Source organism: Chelonia mydas, chromosome 6 (assembly GCF_015237465.2).
Source record: "Chelonia mydas isolate rCheMyd1 chromosome 6, rCheMyd1.pri.v2, whole genome shotgun sequence".
NCBI classification, from domain to species: Eukaryota; Metazoa; Chordata; order Testudines; family Cheloniidae; genus Chelonia; species Chelonia mydas.
The window spans coordinates 90,416,938-90,440,287 of NC_051246.2; the positions used below are offsets into that span (position 1 = coordinate 90,416,938).

A 23,350-nucleotide genomic window follows, 5' to 3' on the forward strand; every position below is an offset into this window, starting at 1 on the left:
AGACCCTTAGACTATTGCTTCTATCTACTGGACAGTAGCTGATGGGACCCTCCCACCCATAATGCTGCTGGTCACTTGTGCCTTGCTATGGCCGGGAGGGGGAGTCCTTATTACATCCCTGGGTGCTAGCTGATGGGCTGAGATTTCATTATACTTCTTTTAGTTTGCACAGCTTCAGAAGTGATTATTGGCCATCAAATTATCCTCTCTTTAAATCCAGCCATGATTTCTGGCATGATGACCCATGGGGCACTGACTCCCCCACGTTAACTAGATGCCCATTTCCCTCTTTTTGTTTCCCATTTACTTTCTTTCACTATGATTCAAGTGACCCTACTCCTTGAGTTATGAATAGGTCAAATTGGTAAGATTTTACCTAATGGTAAAAAAGGAACCGAAAACCTTGGAACTGCTCTAACTCTCATCTCTTTTATTCAAGTCCTGCCAGGCCTTGAATCATTTTTGTTGGCTTCTCTGACCTTTTCCATCCTCTCCAGGGGACCTGTTAGTAACTCCACAGAAAGGTTCACTGTTATTCAAGATCATTATATTTTTTCTCTCTCTTTTGAGCATCTTTGCTTTTTAAATATCTACTGGGCACTGGGCAAACTGAACTCCATGGGGACTCCTGAATCTTTCCCCTAAGAAGCTACTATGAATTCACAGGCTCTAAGTTTAGGTTCTTTTCCCCAAAGTGTATTTCTTTGCAGTGATCTAAATTAACTATAATCTTCCATTGTGTTGCCCAGCCACTGCCTGGATTACATCCTCCAGACTCCCTCACAAGGATCCTGGGGTTTTACTGATCTAAATAGCATTGTGCCATTTGCACAGTGTGCCCCCCCCCCCCCATTCTGTCCACATCCAACTCATCAAGGATACATTCCTGTTTCCGTCTCTTTTATTAACTCTTTCATGTTATAAAATATAATGGGACCTTCAGAGAAGCTTCTGAACAGGTCTCTTCTCTTGTATGTTTCCTTCTTTTATGGCTCAAGTACAATAGAAATTTCAGATATAAACATGCTGCTTTAGAATGTAATGTACATATGAACAATACATGGATCAAGGAACATGCTGAGTCTCTTACAAAACATGCTATAGTGTGCACAGAAACCCCATGGAGGGGAGGGGTGAGTTGGGAGCCTGCCTAGGCCCCATCAGGGTGAGGCATGGGGAGGCAAGGAAAGAAGTGCGGGGAGGACTGCCCAAGGTGAGGAGGGTTTAAGATGTGGGTTCTGAGGGCCGGAGTGGAGCTCAGGTTGAAGCAGAAAGTGTCTCTTTACGGTAAGCTCTTTGGGGAAAAGACCTTGCCTCCACATCCATCTGTGAAGCACCTAGCGTGTTGTTGGCACTATACACATAAGCAATAGGCTGTAAGCAGGGCTAAGGGGCACTGGCATTTCCAACGTGGGTCCCGTCCAGCACAGAGCCCTGCACAGACACCTCTTCCCACCCTCCACCTGGGGTTTTGGCTCCACTGCTTGTCATTTAGTCTCCAAACCTGGAACATATATTTTCTCATTCTCTAGCTTCTGTTCAGTAACAAAGAGTATTTTTGGCTGGAGGTTATACACAAAGCTGAGTTAAGAGGGTTTTTTGTTTACCTCCTTATTTGTCTGTGACCAGCATGAATGGGATCAGGCCAATTCTGGCGAGGGGGTTGTTATTTACCTGGAAGTAGATGCATTGGGGCAGAACAAGATCTTTTCTTCTGGGTGTTGCCCTAAATGGCAGTACCTGGAGTGTTTCATTGCTCACTGATAAAGCTAAAGGTGAGGTACCTAACCTAGGGGCTAGCGCTCCGGCCTAGGGTTCTATGGCCCCTGAGGCCCCTGACCTCAATGACCTTGGGTAAATCATGTCAGCGCTCAGTGCCTCCGTTTCTCACACAGCCTTTGTCTGTTTTGTCTCCTGAGACTAAGTTCTTTGGAGCCGGAGCTCTTACACTGTGTCTTTACAGAACCTAGCACAACAGCATCCCCATCTCAGTTGGGCCACTAGGTGCTACTGTGACGACGATAATGCCCAAGAATTGTGAGGCTTTTCCCAACCAGCTTCTACACACGAAATGATGACCCACAATTACCAACCCAAATGACCTTCCATCGTCTTGTTCAGAATGGATGTATGACTCAAGAGCTAGGTCTGAATCACCAAGGGCTGAGCCACGGATTGGTAAATGAGACTAGGGTAAAGCCTGGTGGTAGAGCTGTTAGCTGAGGTTCTGAAGACTGAGTCCCAGAGCTCCCTCTTTATTCAGGGCTGCACTGTGTCCTCCTAGTTTGTGGCAATTAAAGGGGCAGTTGCCAGCCTATGGCCCTAAAACTGAAGTGTTCTCCCCACAACAGGACCCCTGAGCAATCTCTCTTGCAATCAGCCTATGAGCCCTCTCTCCTAAAAGGAAGAGCAGCCAATGAATTAATTGCCCACTGCCCTCTTCCCCATATGCCTCAAAATCAGACTAGGTCTGTGATACACTAGGTGGTGGGATTCACAGTGCAGGACTAGAATGTGAACATGTTGTTTTGAAAACTATAAGTGGCTGCACCAGGCCTTGCAGATGAACTAAAAATATCTCTTCAACATTCTTCCTTAAGTGAAACATGCTCCTCCTAGCCTCAGAATCCAGGACTTTCAGCCTGTGCTGAATTCTTTACTAGTGGGATGTTGTTAGCCAGTTGTCCAAGGTGCAAAGGAGAATGGAGTCTATTGTTCAAGTAAAAGGGAAACAGCCTGTACAGCGCATCCAAGCCTCGATCCCTCCACTCATGGAGCTGCTCAGTGGCCCTTGCAAGCATTCTGTCCTATGCTCCACACAAAAGCGTGAATTCCACTAGCACTGGCCTTTGGGTGTAGAGTGCTGAGCTTTGGCATCAAGGTCTCTGCTATACGTGGCCACTTTTGGATAGATAAGCAATCAGTGCTACAATCACACCAATATAGACCCCTGTGCCGATGGTGATGGAGAGCGCAGCAAAGAAGAGGGCCCTCCGGGAGGCCGAACTTGCCATATGGAAGTCCCCCTTGGAGACAGCCTTACTGGTCTGGAAAGAGAAGACAATGTGTAAGTGACTATTAACATCATCTAACCCCTCTGGGGAAGAGGATTGACTGTTCACTTACACCAGGGAACAGCACTGACTCCCAACCTTTATCCCCCTCTTCCCTTCTGTGCAACTTTACTTTGATACAGCTTTCCTTTAAAAGGTAGGTTTGAGGGTTAAGAAGTTTGAAGTACATGTGTGCAGCTGATATTCTTAAACTCCACTCTCACAGTACAGGGATAATTGCACCAGCTCTTCCCAGCACAATATTTCTTGGTGAGTAGCTACAGATAGCCATACATTTGTAGATGGATCAGTCTTTGAACTGGTTGTGTTTGGACTTCTGAATATGTCACTTCGTGCACTTGTGGTCTCGAAATGTAAGTGCAATAGAACTTCCTTCTGGCATGACATCACCATTGCACATGCAGGGACACTAGCTATATTGTACTAATAGTCTTCAGTATGTTGACTAATCAGGAATATGTAAATTATTTCTGGTTACATTGTACTAAAAAAGGGATAAAGAAGAATACAGAAACAGTATAATGTCATTACATATATTGGCGGGTTGCCCTCCTCTGGTGTTTTGTTCTGGCCACATCATTTCAAAAAGAATATGGCAGTTATAGAAAGAGTTTGAAGGGGAGGGATGAAAATGATCAGAGGCCTAGAAATACTTTCATGGGGGAGAGGTTAAAAGGGTCTTTCCAGGCCTCTGATCATTTTCATAAAATGAAAATATTCACAAAATAGTGAATAGGATAAAGGGTGTAAATGGTGCGCTGCCCTTTACACTTTCTCAAAATCCCAGAGCACAGGGACATTTACTGAAATTAAAAGGCAACACATTTAAAAGGAAATACATTTTTTCCACAATGGATAAATAACCTGTGGAACTCACTGCCACATGTTATTAGGACATAGTGGAGTCAACATGTATATGAACAACAAGAATACTGCAGATACATTAGCTAGGATAAACCAATCACTGACTGATAGGAGTGAGGAAGAATCTTCCCCCAGAGGCAGATTATTCCATAATTGATTGTTATGGGAATTTACACCTTGGCAGCTGGTTCTGGGTACAGGCAGGGAAACAGCAGCAGACAGCCTGGACCATTGATCTGGCAGTACCTGTGTTCCTAGTCATTTTTTAATTGCTGTTACTTTTTCCTGTTTCTCCTATTGCACCTCCTCTTTAAGTTGAAGTGCCCTGTACTGAATGCAGTATTCAAGGTGAGGACGCACACCACTCTATGCTATGGCATTGTTACATTCTTCTCTATTCCCCTTTCAATATCCAGGCATCTCATTTGCTCTCTGGGCCACCACTGCACAGATTCAGGGTTGCTTACAGTGACACCCCGCTCTGCTTCCTGTGTTCTCAGTTGTTAAACAAACACAGAGACAGTCCCTGCCCTGAAGAACTAACAAACAATCCAAGTAATAACCAAGCACCATGTACAGCAATTACATTAGATAAACAAACAACCACAAGAGCTCCTCTTCAAAGAACTCCAGCAGGTTAAAGACCCCACTTTGCCTCACAGATGCTGTGCTAGGTTGTTCCTTTCATATTATACTCAGCTAGGTGCATTATAACTTATTTTATTATTATTTCTGCTGTCTCCATTTAACTTCTTAAGACTGTGAGAAAAACTTGGATCTTGGTATCATCCAGTAAAAATCAGGCACAACTCCATCGACTCCGAGTGAATTACTCTGGATCTACATCCATGTAACTGAGAACAGAATCTGGCCCATGCCCTGACTAGAGCAGCAACCAGTATGAGCTAATACAGGCCAAGGCCCAGATTCTCTTCTTATTTGTGTCAGCTTTACACTGCCGAGTTACACCTGATTTACACACAAGTGTGAGGAGAATCAAGCCCCTTGTGTGATCTGGGAAGATCAAAATGGAGTCTTGTTTTAATGGGGAGAGCTGTCAATCCTTCCCCAGCTTTAAACAGGACAGTAATATTGACTCAAGGTTTAACCAGCCGGTCGGCAAAGAGAGGTGTTATTATCCCTATTGTATAGAGGGGAAACTGGCTTTATTTGACAACATCAGAGGCCATTACTACAGACATAATGAATGGAGGGACCCCTGTAACGAGAAACAGAGGGCAGAGTCTCTGCTCTGCCCAGTCTCCAAGGCAGCTGGATTCTCAAGCAGATCCATTGCTGACTCTGGAACAGTTTGGAGTAGCCTGGGGGCAGCTCCAAGCTACACCAGATGGTAAAAGTCACCCAGGAGACCATCCACCCTCTGGGGATTGTTGAAGCACAGAGCAGGGCAATGTAGGAACTGACTACAGCACAGCTCCACCCCAGCCAAAGATTCGCCTGTGCTGGAGAAATTCTCGTTTGGCAAGTTATAGTCAGTTTCAGGTCCTTTTGCTCCGCCAGAATGGCACAAAGCGTGGGGCAGAGACTCTGGCCCATAGTATCTAGTCTCTGCACTGAAGGGCAAGTCCTCTAGTTCCCCCACATGATCAAGGAGAGCCCTGGATGCAATGGAACCACGTAATTCTGCTGTTGGGTGAGGATGAAGGGTGCCCAGAGCACTCCACACCCTGGAGCATGACTTGCTTTGCCCCAGCACACAGAGCTACAGGTCAGTGAGGGTTGGAAACAGGACCCATGGGAGTGACAGAAATGTGTGTCTCACTGACCGGAATGGTGCCAGGCCTCTGACTCAAGGGTTCTTCTCGCTTGCAGGGTCCCTGCATTAAAGCCATTACCTAACCCAGCATGTGCAGCACAGAAAAGGAGACATCAGCAGATGGGATTCCTCACCCTATGGGAGAAGTAGAAGGCAGCAATCCCCAGGGGCCAGAAGCAGCAGAGCATTGAAAAAATGGCCAGGCCCAGGTGGTCTCGTGGGGGGAGCATCAGGAAATGATCCTCACTCTCACTGTCACTCGAGGAGTCACTCTGGAAAACAAACGAGTTCAGTGCTGCTGATCAGCGCGGGGCCGTCAGGCCTGGAGAGAGCCCAGGCAGAGAGAGCCTGGGAAGAGCAGTGCGAGTGCACCCCATTCACCCCTCAGAGGGACACGCTGGCATGTCTGACACTTACGTGACCCTGAAACATGTCATGAAGCCAGCCTGTTAAAACCAGGCCGGGGGCTGCAAACACTGACACAAGGGCTTCCTCCCCTCCTCCCACCAATCTGACGCCAGCCTGCGCTGGAGGGATCTGCCACAGGGATAAAAAAGGGGTGCAGTCATTATGGCCCATCCAGGCCTGCTGTGTGGGGGAAGGTGTGATGGGAATGGGGCTGAGATGCAGGATCTCATGGCCTGCAGACCACCACACAGCCGCTGGTGGAAAAAACTTTTGGTCACTACCAAACTCTGGCCACTCGGAGCTCTTGACACAAAATGCTCTGTGTCCTATTACTAAGGGCTTTCCCTGAGTCAGAGCTGCCCCTGCCAGTCTGCCCACCGATGGTATTTCTAGGGCACTTATCTCTTTGTATCTAAGCAGTGCTTCCCACCCCCACCCCCTTCACTCTCCGTATTTCAGTCTCACCTCCTTTTCTTTCCCATCCCTTTCATATATTCTCTAACTCTTCTGACCCGAACAGTCAGAGAGTGAGTTTCTAAAACACTGTATCCTCTCAAGCTGGTTTGAGGAGAAAGAAATGTAATGAGAAAATTTGGGGATTGAAATGGATTCTGATTTTCTTCCCAGGTTGAGTCTTCAGCAAACTTGGTGGAGATTTGGGATTTCCCTGGAAATTATTTTTATACCTAAACATCTTGGACTTTGGCATAATGGGCTGTGTTGGCTTTAGCAAAGTGCCTCATTCTCATTAGGACTAAGTGGGTTTGAGACTGCCAGACTGGGTTTGAAAGTAAGGGAAAGGGCTTGGATTTGAGCCTATCCTAATCTCATGAGAACCCCTGTTCCTCTTTTCAATGTGCATGCCACTCAGTGTCTCATACTTTTCTCCCTATCTTGGGTACCCTTTGGCCCAAGTTTGGAGGGGGCACGTTTTAGTGGTCTAAACCCATGGAAATGGGCAAGGGCCTGCTTCAGTCTGGAAGAGGCATATTGCCATGGTCCAAAGAAATGGATTTGGAGATAAACAGCAGATGCCAACAATAGCAGGGTTAGTGGAATCCACTCCAAAAGAGTCCTGCCTTTGTGAATCTTGTGTATTGTTTTTGGCTTCTATATTGCATGGTAAATCCTTAGTGAACACAGGACACGTCAATATAAATAGCCATAGCACAGATTTGCCAGTCATTATTTTATTGCAAGACTCATGATATATTTATATTTTAAGCTTCTCATGATGGTTGGTATCAAACTTGTGGAACTATCCACAAGTTGGTATCAAACTATGACTGAGTTGCTTCAAATTTCATGACGAATTATTACATGGACTCTGGTAGGGTCAAATCAACCTAGGTTTACTGGAAGTGTCTGTTCCCTTGAGGGGTGGGGTGTGGGAGACAAAGGACCATTGGCTACCCTGGTCGTACTCTGACCTTAAGACCTTAAGCAAGATCAGACAGGACAACAAACTCCATCTCTCAGGTCCTAAAGGAAAAGATGCATTAGTCACAGGCAACAAAGCGAATATTAGAGTCCCACACCAGACCCTTCTGCCCCCAGGGAGGCTTTGGTCTCTGACAGTCTCTGAATATTCCCTGGCCTTAGCCAGGCCATCATTCAGGCAATCTCTGGACAAGCCCAGGCCCCAGCCAGCCCTTCTTTCAAGGAGCTAGCACAAGAGGTCTATCCCGTCTCCTGGTCAGCCACTACTGTGCTGGGCTTTTGTCCTTTTAACCCCTCCCTCTATTTTTGACACCTACTACGGGTATAGCAGGGTGGGGCTGATTAAGTCCACAGGCTCTTATTAACCCCTTATTGATCTGTATGGGATCTGTGTACCCTCCCACCTGCCCTTATTCAGAATTTTCCATTATTTTCTGTAATGCCACAGCCATAGTCAAGATGGCCACCACTGCTTTGCACTGGAAAGTGAGGCTGCCCCTAATGAAGATGGCCACCATCTCCCATTGTTCTCAACTGAGCCTAAGTCAGGCTGATATCAGGAAAATTGGCCACCTCCTGAGCTCTGGGGCTAGGAAACTGTATCAGAAATTTTGAAGAGAGAGGGAAATGCTGGGTACACACAGAAGAGAGTAAAGAGACAGGAAGCTGGAGGGTGCATGGAGGCATAGAAGATTACTGAGAAAGATGAGCAGGAAGGGAAATTGAGGGAGTTCTAGGGAAAGTGGGGTGCAGGAGGGAGACCGAGGGGAATGTGGGGGCAGAGTCAGACGCTAAGGAGTGCCAGGAAGGTGATTAAGGAGGTGCAGAGTAATACAGAGAGCATGAGAGAGACAGGGGATGCAGAGTACTGTGGGTAGCAGAGTGGGAGAATTGAATGATAAGAGACTATCAAAGGACTGGGAGGGAAAATATGAGGCATGGATCAACAACAGGAAACTGTGGGGAGCATGTAGGGAGAATGTGTGGGAGACAGGAGATTGGGTGTGGCACAGAGGGTGTCAAGATGGGACTGGAAGGACGGTGACGAGACAAGATTGCTATAGGGGAGGGGAATGGAGAGGGATAAAATGGCAGCTTCCTCACCCCATGGGTCAATGAGGTCCCCTCTGAGCAGCCAATCAAGATACCAATGTGCCTTGTGACAGAGCAGCATGTACACCACATGTGGCTGTCACACAAAGTGTGACCTCATCATTCATCTGCACTTAGCCATTGCATTAAAAAAGGCCTATTTCAAAGGACACAACCCCTGAGACAGCTCATTCTCTTGGCTGAATTTCCGGTCAATCCACGGTGCCCCAGATTACTTTCCAACCCTAAAAATATAACAATGCCTTCACTGCAGTGCTGCTGCTCTGCAGCTATTTAGCTGACAGAAATAGTAACATTCGCTCTGTAATAAGCCAGAGCTGGAGAGAAGAGGGGTGGGTGGGGAAGGGCAAATGTAAGAGAAACTCACAATACTAGGATAACATTTCAACCAATGGGACTGCAATATGCAACTGAAATGAGATCACATTATAATAAGTGATTGAGTCCTCCCGGATGCTTTAATCCCAGCTCCACTTTGATTTCAGTGTGAGATTAAATTTTCAAAGAATCCCACCAAAAATAACCCTGTTGGACACCAACAGAAGCAACTGGGACACTCTGTGGTGATGCTGAGTTCAGACACAAAAGGGATGGTAGAAATTTAACACCTTCAGTGCCATTTGTGCACCATCTACACCCAAGGGCAGTTGGACATATTCATCGGGGAGCAGCTTGTTGCTGTTTCTCCTAGAAGTGGCTCACCTCATACTCCTGGAATTCTTCCTCCTCCACCTCATAGGACACTGTTTGGATTCTGATGTCACTCTCCATCTGGCATGGCGCTTGTTTTTCTCGCCCATCTGCAGCCTCAGAGGGGGCCTCTTTGTTTTCCATGAAGGTCATCTCGCAGCTCTCCCCCTTGTTGTCCTTGGCCTTGAGACTGGTCTCATCCTTCACCAGGATGAAGTTGGGACCATACAATGCTTCAACAGCCAGCTGCAGAGAACTGGCATCCAGCAGCTGGTGAGTCCTGGCACTGCCAGTGTTTTGAAAGATGTAAAGTTTCCCCTGGCAGCAATGACTAGGGTGATGCTGATGGTAGGAGTAGCTACCGTGAAGATGCCTGCTGCTCTTGGCCAGCAGTGGGTTCTGAAGCTCACTCAGACTTTCCATTATGCTGAAAATGGCGTGGAGGAGCTAACGGGAGGGTAACCCTGAGGAATAAAAGAGAGTAGAAGGAGTAAGTGTATAATATCAACAAGGCAAGGCTGCGGATTCAGGGGAACCACTCATAGTAACATCTACTGATCACAGCAGAGATGACTGCAGGACACTTGCCAGTGCAAAATGGCACTATCTGGCTGCACTAGAGAGAATAAGAATCTAGGACCCCTATTCCATGGCTTGAACACTGTCTCAGATAATTGAGGAGCTGTTCATCTGTCACAAGCTGATAGTGAGCTAAGAATGCGATGAGATGATCTGATAACATCAGGCTGGAATGAGTGGAGGATTTGCTGTTTCTACAATGCACATTCAGAAGGGACCATACAGTCAGATAGGAATGCCTGTTGCATCCTCTCTGGTGGCTCATAATTTATATTGCGGTAGAGAATACCAGATGGCATTGCAGTAGATGCACAGCTGGCATCCACTTGAGGGGCCTTTCTGACATCCAAACCTAGCAGGACACACAGTAAATTACAGCCCTTCATGCATTACAGGTTCAGCAGCTAATGGTTTCTAAACATAGTTGAGCTTTCATAGTGCTTTTTAATGCCTGGGCTTGGGCTGGTGAGGGACCGAGTATAAATTCAGGGAAGATGGAAGGTTGCTGTGAGGATATTTTAATTACTGGTACCGTCTTAGTGTTCTCTTGGGGGGACTGCCTCTCCATACACTATACAAAGCACAGTAAGGGAGAGAGGGATTGAGATGCTGAGGCCTGCTCTACACCCACAGCTGCACGTATCTATCTGTTGAAGGTCCCCATCACTGCAGTATCTGAGAATCTCACAATCTTTAATGTATTTGTCCTCCCAGCACCGCTGTGGGGTGGGGAAGTGTTATTGTTCCCATTATACAGACGGGGAACTGAGGCACAGAGAAAAAAGGGTATGGCTACACTTTGAGCTGGGGGCATGATTCCCATCTCATGGAGACACTTACGCTGACTCTCACTGAGCTAGCCTGTTATGAACAGAATGCAGCTGTGGCTACCCCGAGTCCCTGCCTAGAATCTCAGAGAGGTACGTACTTGGTGGCTAGCCTGTCCCACAGCCATGGCTATATTCTGTTTTTAGCTGCTGGCTCTATGAGAGCTAGCACAAGTATGTCTCCTCGAGCCGTGAATCACACCCCCAGCTCCAAGTGTAGACCTACCCAGCCTAGGGGTATGTCTCCATTAGACACACTACTATGGTTCAGCTGCATCACTGCAGTGTAGACACTTACTATAGCAATGGAAGGGGTTCCTTCATCAGTGTAGTAAATACACCTCTCTGAGAGGCGGTAGTTAGACTAATGGAAGAATTCTTCCATCGACCTAGCTGTGTCTACACTGGGGCTTAGGTCGGCTTAATTATACGACACAGGGTGTGACATGGCCCTGAGAGATGTAGTTAAACAGACCTAACTCTGTAGCGTAGGACAGCCCTAAGTGACTTCCCTAGGGTCAGGCAGGATGTTTGTGACAGAGCAGCAATTGAACCCGGGTCTCCGACAGCCCCAAATAGCATCCTAACTACTGCACCATCTTTCCTTTTTTTTTTTGCACCAAACAATTTCCCACCAGAACATGTGATTGTCAAAATCAAAATTTGCCAGAAGAAGATTTTGATTTTGACAAAATTGTCTGACTTTCCATCAGCAAAATATAAACAAAACAAACATTTGGTTTTGAACAGACATTTGCTTAAATGACATAAAAAGAATCTTTTTTTTAAAATGTCAATTCAAATAAAAATGTATTCATTTGGAAACGATGAATCATTTCATTTTAATTAACAATCGCCCATTTTAACATTTTCAAATCAAAATATTTTGGAACCTTTTGTTCTGTGAAAATGGCTGATATTTTGACTTTTCCTTCTGATTTAGCAGGAAAACAAATGTTAGAATATCAGACTTTCCCTGGGGTACAAACTCCGTTATTTGGCCACCTCTAATTCTAACACTAGACACTGTGTTTTTACAGCAGTTCTTTAGCATGCATCTGTCTCCTGAACAGACCTCAATGGGACACCCTGCTGCCTTGCAGCCCAAAATGTCATTTCTCTTTAGACATATTAGTAATTTCTTTCTCTGCAGTATGTTATATATTATAGGCAGAGTCATCTGCCTGGTGTAGGGCTCCCTGGGGTATGCCACTCATTCTGATCTAAAGCATATCACCTTAGTTTTATCTGTCCTCCAGACAAAAATTTAAATAAAGAAGTTGAATTAAAGACTCCTGAGGATCAAAAGCCCAGTTAGCTCCCATGTGCTTGTCCCCAGGGCCAATCCCAGCTTCTCCCCTACTGTACAATTCCTAGTATTGTATCTGGCTTCAAAATGTCCCTATCAATGAACTTCCACCCCTTCCCTTAGGGCAGCATTTCCCAAACTTTTGGAAGTTGAGCCCCCCTGTCATAAATATAAAGGGAAGGGTAAACACCTTTAAATCCCTCCTGGCCAGAGGAAAAACTCTTTCACCTGTAAAGGGTTAAGAAGCTAAGACAACCTTGCTGGCACCTGACCAAAATGACCAATGAGGAGACAAGATACTTTCAAAGCTGGAGGCGGGGGGGAAACAAAGGGTTCTCTCTGTCTGTGTGTTGCTTTTGCCGGGACCAGAGCAGGAATGCAAGTCAGAACTCCTGTAAAGAGTTAATAAGCAATCTAGTTAGATATGCGTTAGATTCTGTTTTGTTTAAATGGCTGATAAAATAAGTTGTGCTGAATGGAATGTATATTCCTGTTTTTGTGTCTTTTTGTAACTTAAGGTTTTGCCTAGAGGGATTCTCTATGTTTTGAATCTGGTTACCCTGTAAGGTATTTACCATCCTGATTCTACAGAGGGGATTCTTTTACTTTTTCTTTAATTAAAATTCTTCTTTTAAGAACCTGATTGCTTTTTCATTGTTCTTAAGATCCAAGGGTTTGGGTCTGTGTTCACCTATGCAAATTGGTGAGGATTTTTATCAAGCCTTCCCCAGGAAAGGGGGTGTAGAGCTTGGGGGGATTTTGCGGGGAAAGACGTTTCCAAGTGGGCTCTTTCCCTGTTATTTTTGTTAGATGCTTGGTGGTGGCAGCAATAAGGTCCAGGGACAAAAGGTAAAATAGTTTGTACCTTAGGGAAGTTTTAACCTAAGCTGGTAAAAATAAGCTTAGGGGGTTTTTCACGCAGGTCCCCACATCTGTACCCTAGAGTTCAGAGTGGGAAAGGAACCTTGACACCCCCCTTCAGGAAGATGAAATAATTCTCTCTCTCTAAGTTACCCCTCCCCCTCAAATCCTTCAGCACCACCTTGTGTTGTTAAAGGCCTACCCGTCTTACTTCACAAATCTTTCATGCCTCTCCCCACCAAGAGAGTCATTGAGATCATAGTCTAACCTCCGGTATGTCATAGCCCACCAACGCCACCCAGAAGCACCGACACACTAAACCCAACAACCGAAATAAGACCAATGGCATGCCCCAGATTCTTAATTTTCCCATCCTACTACAAATTTCTATTTGAACCATTAACAGTTAAGGAAGACTTAGTAAAAATAAATTAATAAAGGTCGATGCAGGCATATATGGGAAATTTTCAATAGAGAAGTGAAACAATCTGGATGATGTGCATTTTAAAAATATTGAGGGAATGATCTAACAAATTATAGCACTGACAGTTAATTCAAGGAAGTTACAGAGAACTGGGTTTGTAATGGACGGTTGGAAAAGGAAAGAAAGTGATCCTGCCAATTACTTTCCTGTAAATTTAAATTCTATTGCTAATAAAATAATGGAATAAATAATATGAAAAATCACACGACATCTACAGGATAATGATCCAACCATGGAGTTTGTGAAGAAAAGATCTTGGCAGACAAACTTGCATTTTTAGTAAAACATTTGACAACTTGTCTCATTACCTTTTTTTCTGCCAAAGTTCATTCAAAGTGGGAAATAGTCACTGAACTGGACAGAAAACTGCCTGAAGGACCATGAGCAAAGCGTGCTGATAAATGGCCCCGTACGGGGTTGCAGGGCAGCGTTTAGTGGATATTGCATGTTTCAATGTTACATCCAGTCGTATTTAAGATCTTCATTAAATGATCTGGAAGAAGGAATGAACTGCACATTAATGAAATTTGCACACAGTACTACACTGGGAAGCATTGTGAATATTGGTGAGTAAAGAAATAATGCAAAGGGTCCTGGGGGAAATTGAAAACATAAGTATGAGATAAAATGAAACGGAACTAAAAGAAAAAGGCTAAAAGAGATTTAGTGGTGATAGTGGGCAGCAAGTTAGACCGGCAGTGAAATATGGCAGCAAAACAGGCCACTGTGAGGCATCAAATAACAAAGCCCAAAGGTGATTGTTACTCTTTATACAACTCTACCGCAAGTGGACCTGGATTATGTGAGTTTGGGAACCTTATAACTAAAAAGAAACTGATGAACTGGAAAAAGTTCAGAGAAGATGGGGCTGGATGGACAGATTTACAAGGAAAGACTGCAAGAGCAAAATCTGTCTTGTTGGGACAACACAGAGGGACATGGTAACAGTCTGCAAACAGCTGAAGGGTGTAAATATCCGGAAGGGCGATGAATTACTCAGGGTGGCTCAAGGGAGTAAAATTGGGAGTAATCAAGGAACAGATGGGAAAATGTAAGTTAAATACTAAGAAAGCCTCCCCAAGAGCAAGCGGTAGTGGTTGCAGAATTCTCTCCCATGGGAAATGATGAAGGCCAGCCACTTGGGACTTTTAAAGCTATGCTGGACAAAGCACTAAGCTACATAGAGAACAATCCTGCATTGACAGCGGGTGGACATGAGGCACCCAGGGTCTTTTCCCTCGCTAATTTCTGTAACTCTGTGTTACAGAGATCCCTCTGTTATAATGTTCTCTGTGATACAAGACCCCCAACACTCTTTTCCTTGCTGCCCTTCAACACCCCAGGGGCTTGGCTCCCAGAGATGGTGTTATAAAGAGAAAAAAAAAGGATATTGCAGTGTTGATTGTAGGGGATCAAAGGGCCAACAGAGGAAACCTAAGTACATCTGCCCTGAGCCATCCCATAAGACTGTGGTTGCAGCAGGGAGGAGTATGGGAATTGCTGTATTAAGGAGATGGCCAACTCTGCACAGGGAGGATCGCGGTCAGGAATCTCTCTTTTGTGGAACAGCTACAGAAAAATCCCAGCAAACTGCATTTCTCCCTGTCTAGGGAGAAAGCTGGATAACAAGGGCTCCAGGATAAGGAGAGAAATGAGAAGCGAGACCTTTCCACCACAGGTCTCATAAATATGCAAAGTTATCCTGAAGTGCAGTCACAGGAACAGTCTCATTATTAGGTTGCAGCTGTAGCTTTATGTGGAAGTGGAGCATTGAGGGATATTGTGTCAGAGCCCTATAGATGCTGTGCTCAGTTATATTGTAATGCAAGCAAGGAATATGCTTCCTGCTTTAATACAACAGGGTTAGCATGTCCTCTGAACAGCCCTCTAATATCACAGAGACAGCTGGGGCAGGGAAGGTGGGGGGGGGGGGGGAAGAAAGACACAGTTGTTGAAGGGTTAGAGATCATTCTAATTTCTTAAAGGCACCAAGGTCACAGCATTGCACAAATATAGCATGTGAGTGTGTGTGCGTACACGTGCTTGTGTGCAGTGAACAAAGTAAGTTCTTTGGGGCAGGGACTGTGTTTCATATATGTTTGCACAGCACCTACCATGCTCCTGAGAATGTGTGGATGATGCAGGGAATCACAGGCAAAAAGGAAGATATACAGTCGTCCCCCCCAACCCTGACTCCGGAAGAGACAGAGACCAGCAAATGATGCAGTAAACTCCAAACCAGACTGGACTTCCTTGGGTTCTTCAGTGAGTTTAATGCAATTGGGGCCATCATCAGACTTTGGAGAGAGAGAATGAAACGGGCAGATCAAAGCGAAGAAGCAGTGAACAGACAAAATTGGCTGAGAGCAAGGCACACTCCATCCTCATTATAAACTCACTTGGATGGAATGTGGCACTATTCACCCCACAGGATTAGTCTGCATAATACTGAGAGCGGATAACAGCAGGTGTCATTGGGTGGTTAGGGAAGATACATACACACAAACAGAGCTCAGACACAGAGATGCATCTGGAGAAGAGAGTCTATCAGATTGACAGAGACGGACCGTACCTGCAGTCAGGCTGGGATATCACCTCGGTACCCATGGATGCTGTCTCTCCATAATTACGTGGCTGCTCTCTCCCTACAGCTGCACACTCATAGTCACTCCAGAGAGTGAGGCCTCTGCACCCCCAGTCTCAGCCTCTCCTGCCCATTGCTCCAGGCTGTGGCAGAACACAAAACTGATCAGTGTGCCTTACGCCAAGAGATCATCAAAACAAGTGCCGCATTGGAGACAATGGATATGAACTGAGCTAAGGAGAAAAACAAACAGGGCCAGATTCTGGTCTAGGTAGTCCCAGGATAAATCTGGGTCTCGCTCACAGTGTGACTGATGTCTCCCAGCTCCAAAGCCCCCAGCTCTCAAGACTGGACTGGCACGTTTATCCTCCCCAGTGCAATATCGTTACAGTCACTGAATAGTCCTCTCTGTGGACAGTCCTTGATTCTAATTTGACACTTGGCACAGATGCTGGGTGTAACAAGCTGGGTTAATGGTAAAATAAGTAGCTTTTCCAATAATCAATCACAATTTAGTTGTTCTGTCAGGTAAACATTCAGTCCTGCCTCACTGTTAGATTACGTCTGGATTACATCTCCCCAGATGCCCCCAAGAGGAGGTTAGAACATCCTGATGTGAGACTTTAAGCCACGGGACCTTCTGGCTGACATGCAAGAGTGCTCCCAACTGAGCCATGCTGGCACATTCAGAGAGCAGTACCGGGCACTGCAGCCAGAGAGGAGCAATCAGGGAAGCCAGGAGATAAACAGCACAGCACAGCAGCTGCAGGGAGAGGAGCTCCTGCTCCAGTTACAGGGAAAGTCGCATACAAATAGTCTCACCTGCCTTGGCCTCCAGGCAGAATGATAGGCAGACTCCAAATCAAACCATGTTGTGCAGCACTTGACATGACAGCAATGGCTGCACAGAGAAGGCAACGGAGACGTTATTATTGTTACTTACGGAGTTCCAGCCCGTAAGTACACATGATCATAATTGTGCTTGATGCTTTCCAGAGATAAGAGGAGGCCCTGCTCCTGCCTGACACACAAGGAGGAGACATCCCTGCCTCCGGGAGCTAATAGGGGAAGAGGATACCAGGGATGGTTGGAAGGGTGAGCAAAAGAAATGGTTTACAGGAGGGATCAGAAGGAGCAGAGACCAGCCATTCAGTCACATGGGTGTGTGGAAAGCTGTCCCAAGTGGAGGAGGCAGCATGAGAAAAGGAGCCAGGTCAAGTGTGAGCAAGAGACAAAAGGAACCTTAAAGTGAGAGCAATAGGCTAAGAGTAGGGTCTGGTGGGGGAGGGGAAGGCAGAAGTGAATGCAGTGATGTAGGCAGTGGTGAGATTACGTACGGCCTTGAAGAAGAGAGCGAGAAGCTTGAACTTGATGCAAAAGGAGAGGAAGCCAGGGAAGGGATGTGAGGTGGAAGGAGATGTCATCAGAGCAGCAAAGGAGAAAACTGGTCAGAGCAGCATATGGAAGGGATGGGGTCTGCGGGAGACCCATGGAGAGGGAAGTGGAATCCAAGCAACCTCTGAGCCAGGTGTGTACAAGGGTTCTAGCAAGTGGGATTTTAGAGCTATTATAAGGGAAGGATTTAGTGACCGCCAGGATATAGGGGGAGAAGGTGACGCAGATTGTGGACCTGGCTAATGGGCATGATACAGGGTGTCTGTGATGAAGAGCAGCTAATGCACAGCTGTGAAGCAACTTGTTTGATAGAGCTGGAAAGGAGTGAATATGGCGTTGGTTATGCCCTCCAAATAGGGGTAGAGTCAGCTGCCTCAGTGATGGGCTTCCAGAGCTGACAGAGACTAAATTGCTTTGAGAATTGGGATACTGTGTGCTGCAGGGATTCGCTAGTCATATTGGTCAATTTCCAGATGCAAATCAAATCTTCATTCTCACTTAGATAAATGTTTCTCTGCAGAAACATTTCCTCCAAACTACTGTAACGGGGCAAGGCCAGATGGCTATAGAAAAGTAGTGGGAGATAGATATATTAGCTCCAGGCTAAACAAATCCCTGGTACCAAGATAAGTGAAATGGCAGCTGCTCCAGGTCATTTAACACCTGGGGCCAATTAAGAACTTTCCAGAAGACAGGGAGACTGCTAGGTTGATTGGGACACCTGAAGCCAATCAGGGGCTGGCTGAAACTAGTTAAAAGCCTCCCAGTTAGTCAGGTGGGTGTGCATGTCAGGAGCTGTGGGAGGAAGTTGTGCTGTTGGAGAGACTGAGTAGTACACACCATATCAGGCACAAGGAAGGAGGCCCTGAGGTAAGGGTGAAGTGGAGCTTGAGGAAGTGAGGGCTGCTGTGGGAGAAGTAGCCCAGGGAATTGTACACGTCATGTTTCTAAAATGTCAGCTACCATAGCTGATACTATTAGGGTCCCTGGGCTTGAGCCCGGAGTAGAGGGTGGGCCCAGGCTCCCCCCCACTTTGCCCCCTGATTAATCACTGAGACTGGGAGACAACAGAGACTGTGCAAGGAAGGATAACTTCTCCTCACCTCCCCTGCTGGCTTATGATGAAAATGGCTCAGTAGACTGTGACCCTTGTCTCTAGAGAGACAAGGGTTACGTGGAAGGTCACAGTGAGCCTCTGAGGCTAGCGAAATCTGCCAGGAAACTTGGGACCCATGGAGGCAAGGACAGAGCTTTGTCACACTACTTAAGGCTGAAGCATGGCTCCTGATGGTGAGAGCCAGAACATCAGCCCCCCAATCCCTTCAGTGGCACTAGTCCGGCAGCTGCCTGAGAAGCAGCATCACAGGGAGGAAGCTCCATCAGGATTCCTTACATTCCCACACCTCCCTCCAAGTTCCATTAAAACGTACCAACGCAAATATGCTCTCGCAGGGATTGGGTTAGGGTGCGCTTAGACAAGGGGGCTTGGAACATGCTGGGTAAGTTAACATGCTACATGTGGGTTTACCAATGTATATAAAAGAGGCCCTCATTTCAATTGTCTCCTGCTCTCCCCACCATTTCTACGTTGCCTGTACTCCTGGAATGTGAGCTCCTTGGGGCCGGGAGCCTCTTTGAATGTGTAGGCAGCGCCCAGCACATAATGTGCAGCATCAGCATACAAAAAATAGATTTTCCTATGAAATCCATGGACCCGCTACTTTTCTATCTGGCCACTAGATGTCTCAGTCACTCTACAGAGGACAGTGCATTTATCAGAAGGTAAAGAGTTGATTCTCAATTGAGCACTGGGCATGGATAGTTGAGAGTGGTTCTCAGCCAGAGGTACATGTATCCCTGGGGTATTCAGAGATCTTCCAGAGGGTACTCAACTCATCTAGATGAGTGTCTCTCAACCTGGTGGTTGCGGCCCACAGGGGGGTCATGGGCTATGTTCCCTCTAAGCTGCACACCTGCATGGCCACACAGAGGGCCATCAAGGACCGTGCACCAGCCCTGTAGGCGCGAACACAGGTGAGCGTGGAGGATGTGTAAGGTGGGTGGGGGCGGTGAGATGAGGTGAGGGTTGGTGATGGGGGCTTGGGAGAGGTTGGGGTGTGCAGGGCTATGGGGGGAAAAGATGCCTCTCTCCCAGCCCCAGGGCTGTGGCGGGGAGAGAGGGCTCCCTCGGCAGCACTGTACACAATTTATTATTAAACATTGCAATTTATATTAAAATCTGATCTGATCTTGGAGTTTACATTATTTATCAGCTTTGAAACCTGCTGCTCCTCCTACAACCAGACAATAGAAAATGACATTATTTTTCTTACTTTAGTACAATTGAACTGAAATGTAAAATAACTTTTAAAAATAGCTAATACTTTTAAAGAAATACATTGTTTCTTTCATTGAGGAAAAAGTTACTTGACCTCTGTGCTCTTACCCTGTGCACTTGGGGACCAGACTACTTTGTCATAAAGCTACTATGAGAGAAATAATAGCATCAGTACAATTTCTCCATTTGTAAAAAGGAGCTGATAATTACTTGCTTCAAAATAGTTATTGTGTGGCTGAATTAATTCAAATGTATAAACTTATCTGATGGCCTCAGAAGGAACAGGTGCAAATTATTAGTAGTTTTATTATTACTCCTCCATTAACTATGTTGGGTTTGGGGTTTTTTGAAGGGGGGTGGGTGTTGTGTGGACTGGATGGTTCAGGAAACTAATGGGATATGAAGCCTTTAGTTAATGAGAATCCAAAGCAATAAACCAATATTAATAAAAATACATTACATTAATATTAATAAAGCTATTATGTATCATTTGTGTTTATACTTCCTTCCCTCCTTTTTTCCCTTTCTGCTGACTGTATATTTTGGTGTATCTTATTCTCTCTCCCACACATCTGTTCACACTCATTTCCCCACACACCCACATATCCATTCACACACACTGTTCCTCAGGCCTATAAGAGGCACCTACTCACACTTTTGGGGATGTCTTTCTGATGCTGGGGGTGGGGAGAGAGTATTTCTTGTCTCTGTGAGAGAAGGGGCTGCTATAGAAAGGTCCTTTCCTTTTCTCCTTGCTAGATCTTTAGGCTTAGGGCACTGGTCTGCACTGCACTCAGTTTACTGTGCTTAGTTTAGCCTTAGCCCAGGCAGTGAGCCGAGTTACAATCAGCCACTCATCATGGATTCCGATGGAGAAGGGGACAAAGGGGAGGGTGCCGCAGTTGAGAGCGGGGAAAGGGAGGTGCAGGATTGGTCAGTAGTTGCTCTGAGGACAGGAACAGGGAGGAGAGGGCACTAGAATCCTGGGAAGGGCAGAGGGAGGGAGCTGCAGAAATGAAAGTAATTGTTTATATTTGTCTCCCACCTGCCATAGGTAGCAGCAGGGTCTCCCCCTAGAGCACTGCTCGCTCAGGTGATGGGTATTTTTATTCATATAAACATGTAATCCTTTTATGAATGCTTATAAACTCTTGTTTATATATAGTGGCCATGAGTTCCACAAATCAATTGTTAATTATTTTAAAATGTTTCCTCTTATCAGTTTTAGATGTGTTGCTTTTCGTTTTTATTGAATGCCATCTTGTTCCTGTATTAAGAGAGGGTAAAACAGGAGCTCCCAATTTACCTTCTCTATCCCATTCGTTATTTTATGCAATTCTATTATATCCTTTCTTACCTATGCACTCTCTAATCTAAATACACCTCTATCCTAATATAACGTGACCAGATATAACACGAATTTGGATGCAACGCGGTAAAGCAGTGCTCCGGGGGGGCAGGGCTGCATGCGCCAGTGGATCAAAGCAATTTCAATATAACATGGTTTCACCTATAACGTGGTAAGATTTTTTGGCTCCCGAGGACAGCGTTATATCAGGGTAGAGGTGTAGTACTAATCTTTCTTCACATGGAAGTTTTCCCATGACTTCCCACATTATCTGATGAAGTCACAATGGCTCCCAGATCTCAGCATTACCTCTATATTGGTGCTGCCCATAACAACAAAATTCATTCCACACACGGATGGAAAAAATTAGAGGGAACATTGGTCATGGGATGGGGTTAGAGGATTGCAAGTGCAGGGTTGGCGTTAGTGGGTGGCAAGCCAGGGGAACTGCCCAGGTCCCGTGAAGCTACATTACATGATTGAGCCAGGGCTTTGGCTTTAGACAAGGCTTACGAGTGAAAAACAGGCTCAAGTACCACACTGAAATGTCAGTACAACATTTATATTCTAACTGATTTATTTTATAATTATATGGTCAAAATGAGAGTAAGCAGTGTTTCAGTACTAGTGTGCTGTGACCCTTTTGTATTTTTAGATCTGATGAAGTAAGCAAATAGTTTTTAAGAGAGGTGAAAGTTGGGTGCGCAAGACAAATCACACTCTTGAAAGCGGTAGTCTGGAAAGGCTGAGAATCAATGAGAGGGACCTCTGACTCCTAGCTCTCTCGACTTGATCCAGTGGTATCAGTGGATAGTGGAAATCCATCCTAGCTACTATGAGTGCTTCCTTGCTGGCTGCCTTCCTTGTTAACAATGAAAGTTCCCAGCGCTCAATCTTGTTGTTGTTTGTTGTCATAATGATCTGACATTTCTTTAGGGCTTTTCATCTAGAAGGATCACAAAGCATTTTACAAATGTAACAAACTGATATACAGACTACATACAGGGATCCTTTCATCTACCTCTGGGATGGAGCCACTTGAATTTACCTTTATTTTTGCAGTATGTGTCCATTCTATTTACAAATCAACACATCTGAGTGCCATGCACTGCAGGCTCGTATGGCAATTAGCCAATGATTCGGCTACACTTACAATTGCCACTTCCAGCTAGGAAGGTACAAACTGAAAAGGTCCTAGAAGATTGGAGAAAGACAAAAGTGGGACTGATCTTCAGAAAAAGTGGAGTGTGAATCCAGCAATTACATGGATTCTGGTCTTGCTCACACTAGTTATTATAAATTACAGTAGCCACGTATGGCGGGCCATGAATGCTCACAAGATTGGGGTGCGGGAGGGGATGAGGGCTCTCTCTGGGGGTGTGGGCTCTGGGGTGGGGCCAGAAATGAGAAGTTCAGGGTGCGGAAGGGGACTTCGGACTGGGGCAGGTGTGCGGGGGGGGCTCTGGCTGGGGGTGCGGGCTCTGGGGTGGGGCTGGGGATGAGGGGTTGGGGGTGCAGGAGGGTGCTCTGGGCTGAGACTGAGGGGTTCAGAGGACGGGAGCAGAGGGTTGGGGGATGGGAGCAGAGGGTGGGGGACGGGAGGAGGTCAGGGGTGCAGACTCTGGGCAGCGCTTACCTCAAGCGGCTCCCAGAAGCAGTGGCATGTCCGCTCTCTGGCTCCTATGCACAGGGGCAGCCAGGGGGTTCTGCGTGCTGCCCTGTCCTCAGGCACCACCCCACAACTTCCATTGGCCGTGGTTCCTGGCCAATGGGAGCTGCAGGGGCAGCTCTTGGAGCAGGTGCAATGTGAGGAGCCCCCTGGCTGCCTCTATGCGTAGGAGCCAGAGGAGGGACATGCCCCTGCTTCCAGGAGCTACACGGAGTGGGGCAAGTCCCTGACTCTGCTCCCCAGCTGGAGCACCGGAGCAGGGCAAGCCCTGGACCCCACTCCCCAGTGTGAGCTCGAGGGCCGGATTAAAATGTCTGGAGGGCCGGATGCAGACCCTGGGCCATAGTTTGCCCACTCCTGGTTTAGTTTCAGGCAAAATGCAACAGCGACAACAATTTAGTGTATCAACCAATCAAAAGGAAGGGCGAGGGAGGACGAGGGTACCAATGGAAGAGGAACACATGGGTACACAGGCTATAGGTGCATATTAGCATGTTTCCAGTCAGTGTGGTCTCTTTATTTATTTATGTCTTTTTTATAAATTAACTGGGCACCAGGACATTCTACACCTGCCATTATCCATTGGTGAT

The 23,350-nt window shown here is 46.2% G+C and overlaps 1 protein-coding gene across 7 annotated transcripts in view; it reads right to left on the minus strand.

Moving 5' to 3' along the window:
• Window positions 1-883: 883 nt before the first annotated feature.
• SYNDIG1L (synapse differentiation inducing 1 like) overlaps window positions 884-23,350 on the minus strand; it is a 50,985-nt gene continuing 28,518 nt past the window's right edge. For 4 of the 7 annotated variants that reach the window (XM_043549488.1, XM_043549484.1, XM_043549486.1 and 1 more), the window contains exons 2-4: window positions 9,379-9,830; window positions 5,850-5,987; window positions 884-3,047 (exon numbers count right to left, since the gene is read on the minus strand). In XM_043549488.1, coding sequence (XP_043405423.1) covers window positions 2,889-3,047; window positions 5,850-5,987; window positions 9,379-9,789 — 708 coding nt within the window. In that variant the 5' untranslated portion in view covers window positions 9,790-9,830 and the 3' untranslated portion in view covers window positions 884-2,888. Of the gene's footprint in view, window positions 3,048-5,849; window positions 5,988-9,378; window positions 9,831-13,734; window positions 13,920-15,540; window positions 15,724-15,998; window positions 16,154-16,832; window positions 16,926-23,350 lie in introns of those variants that run through there. The other 3 variants (XM_043549482.1, XM_043549485.1, XM_043549483.1) reach the window with 3 other exon arrangements.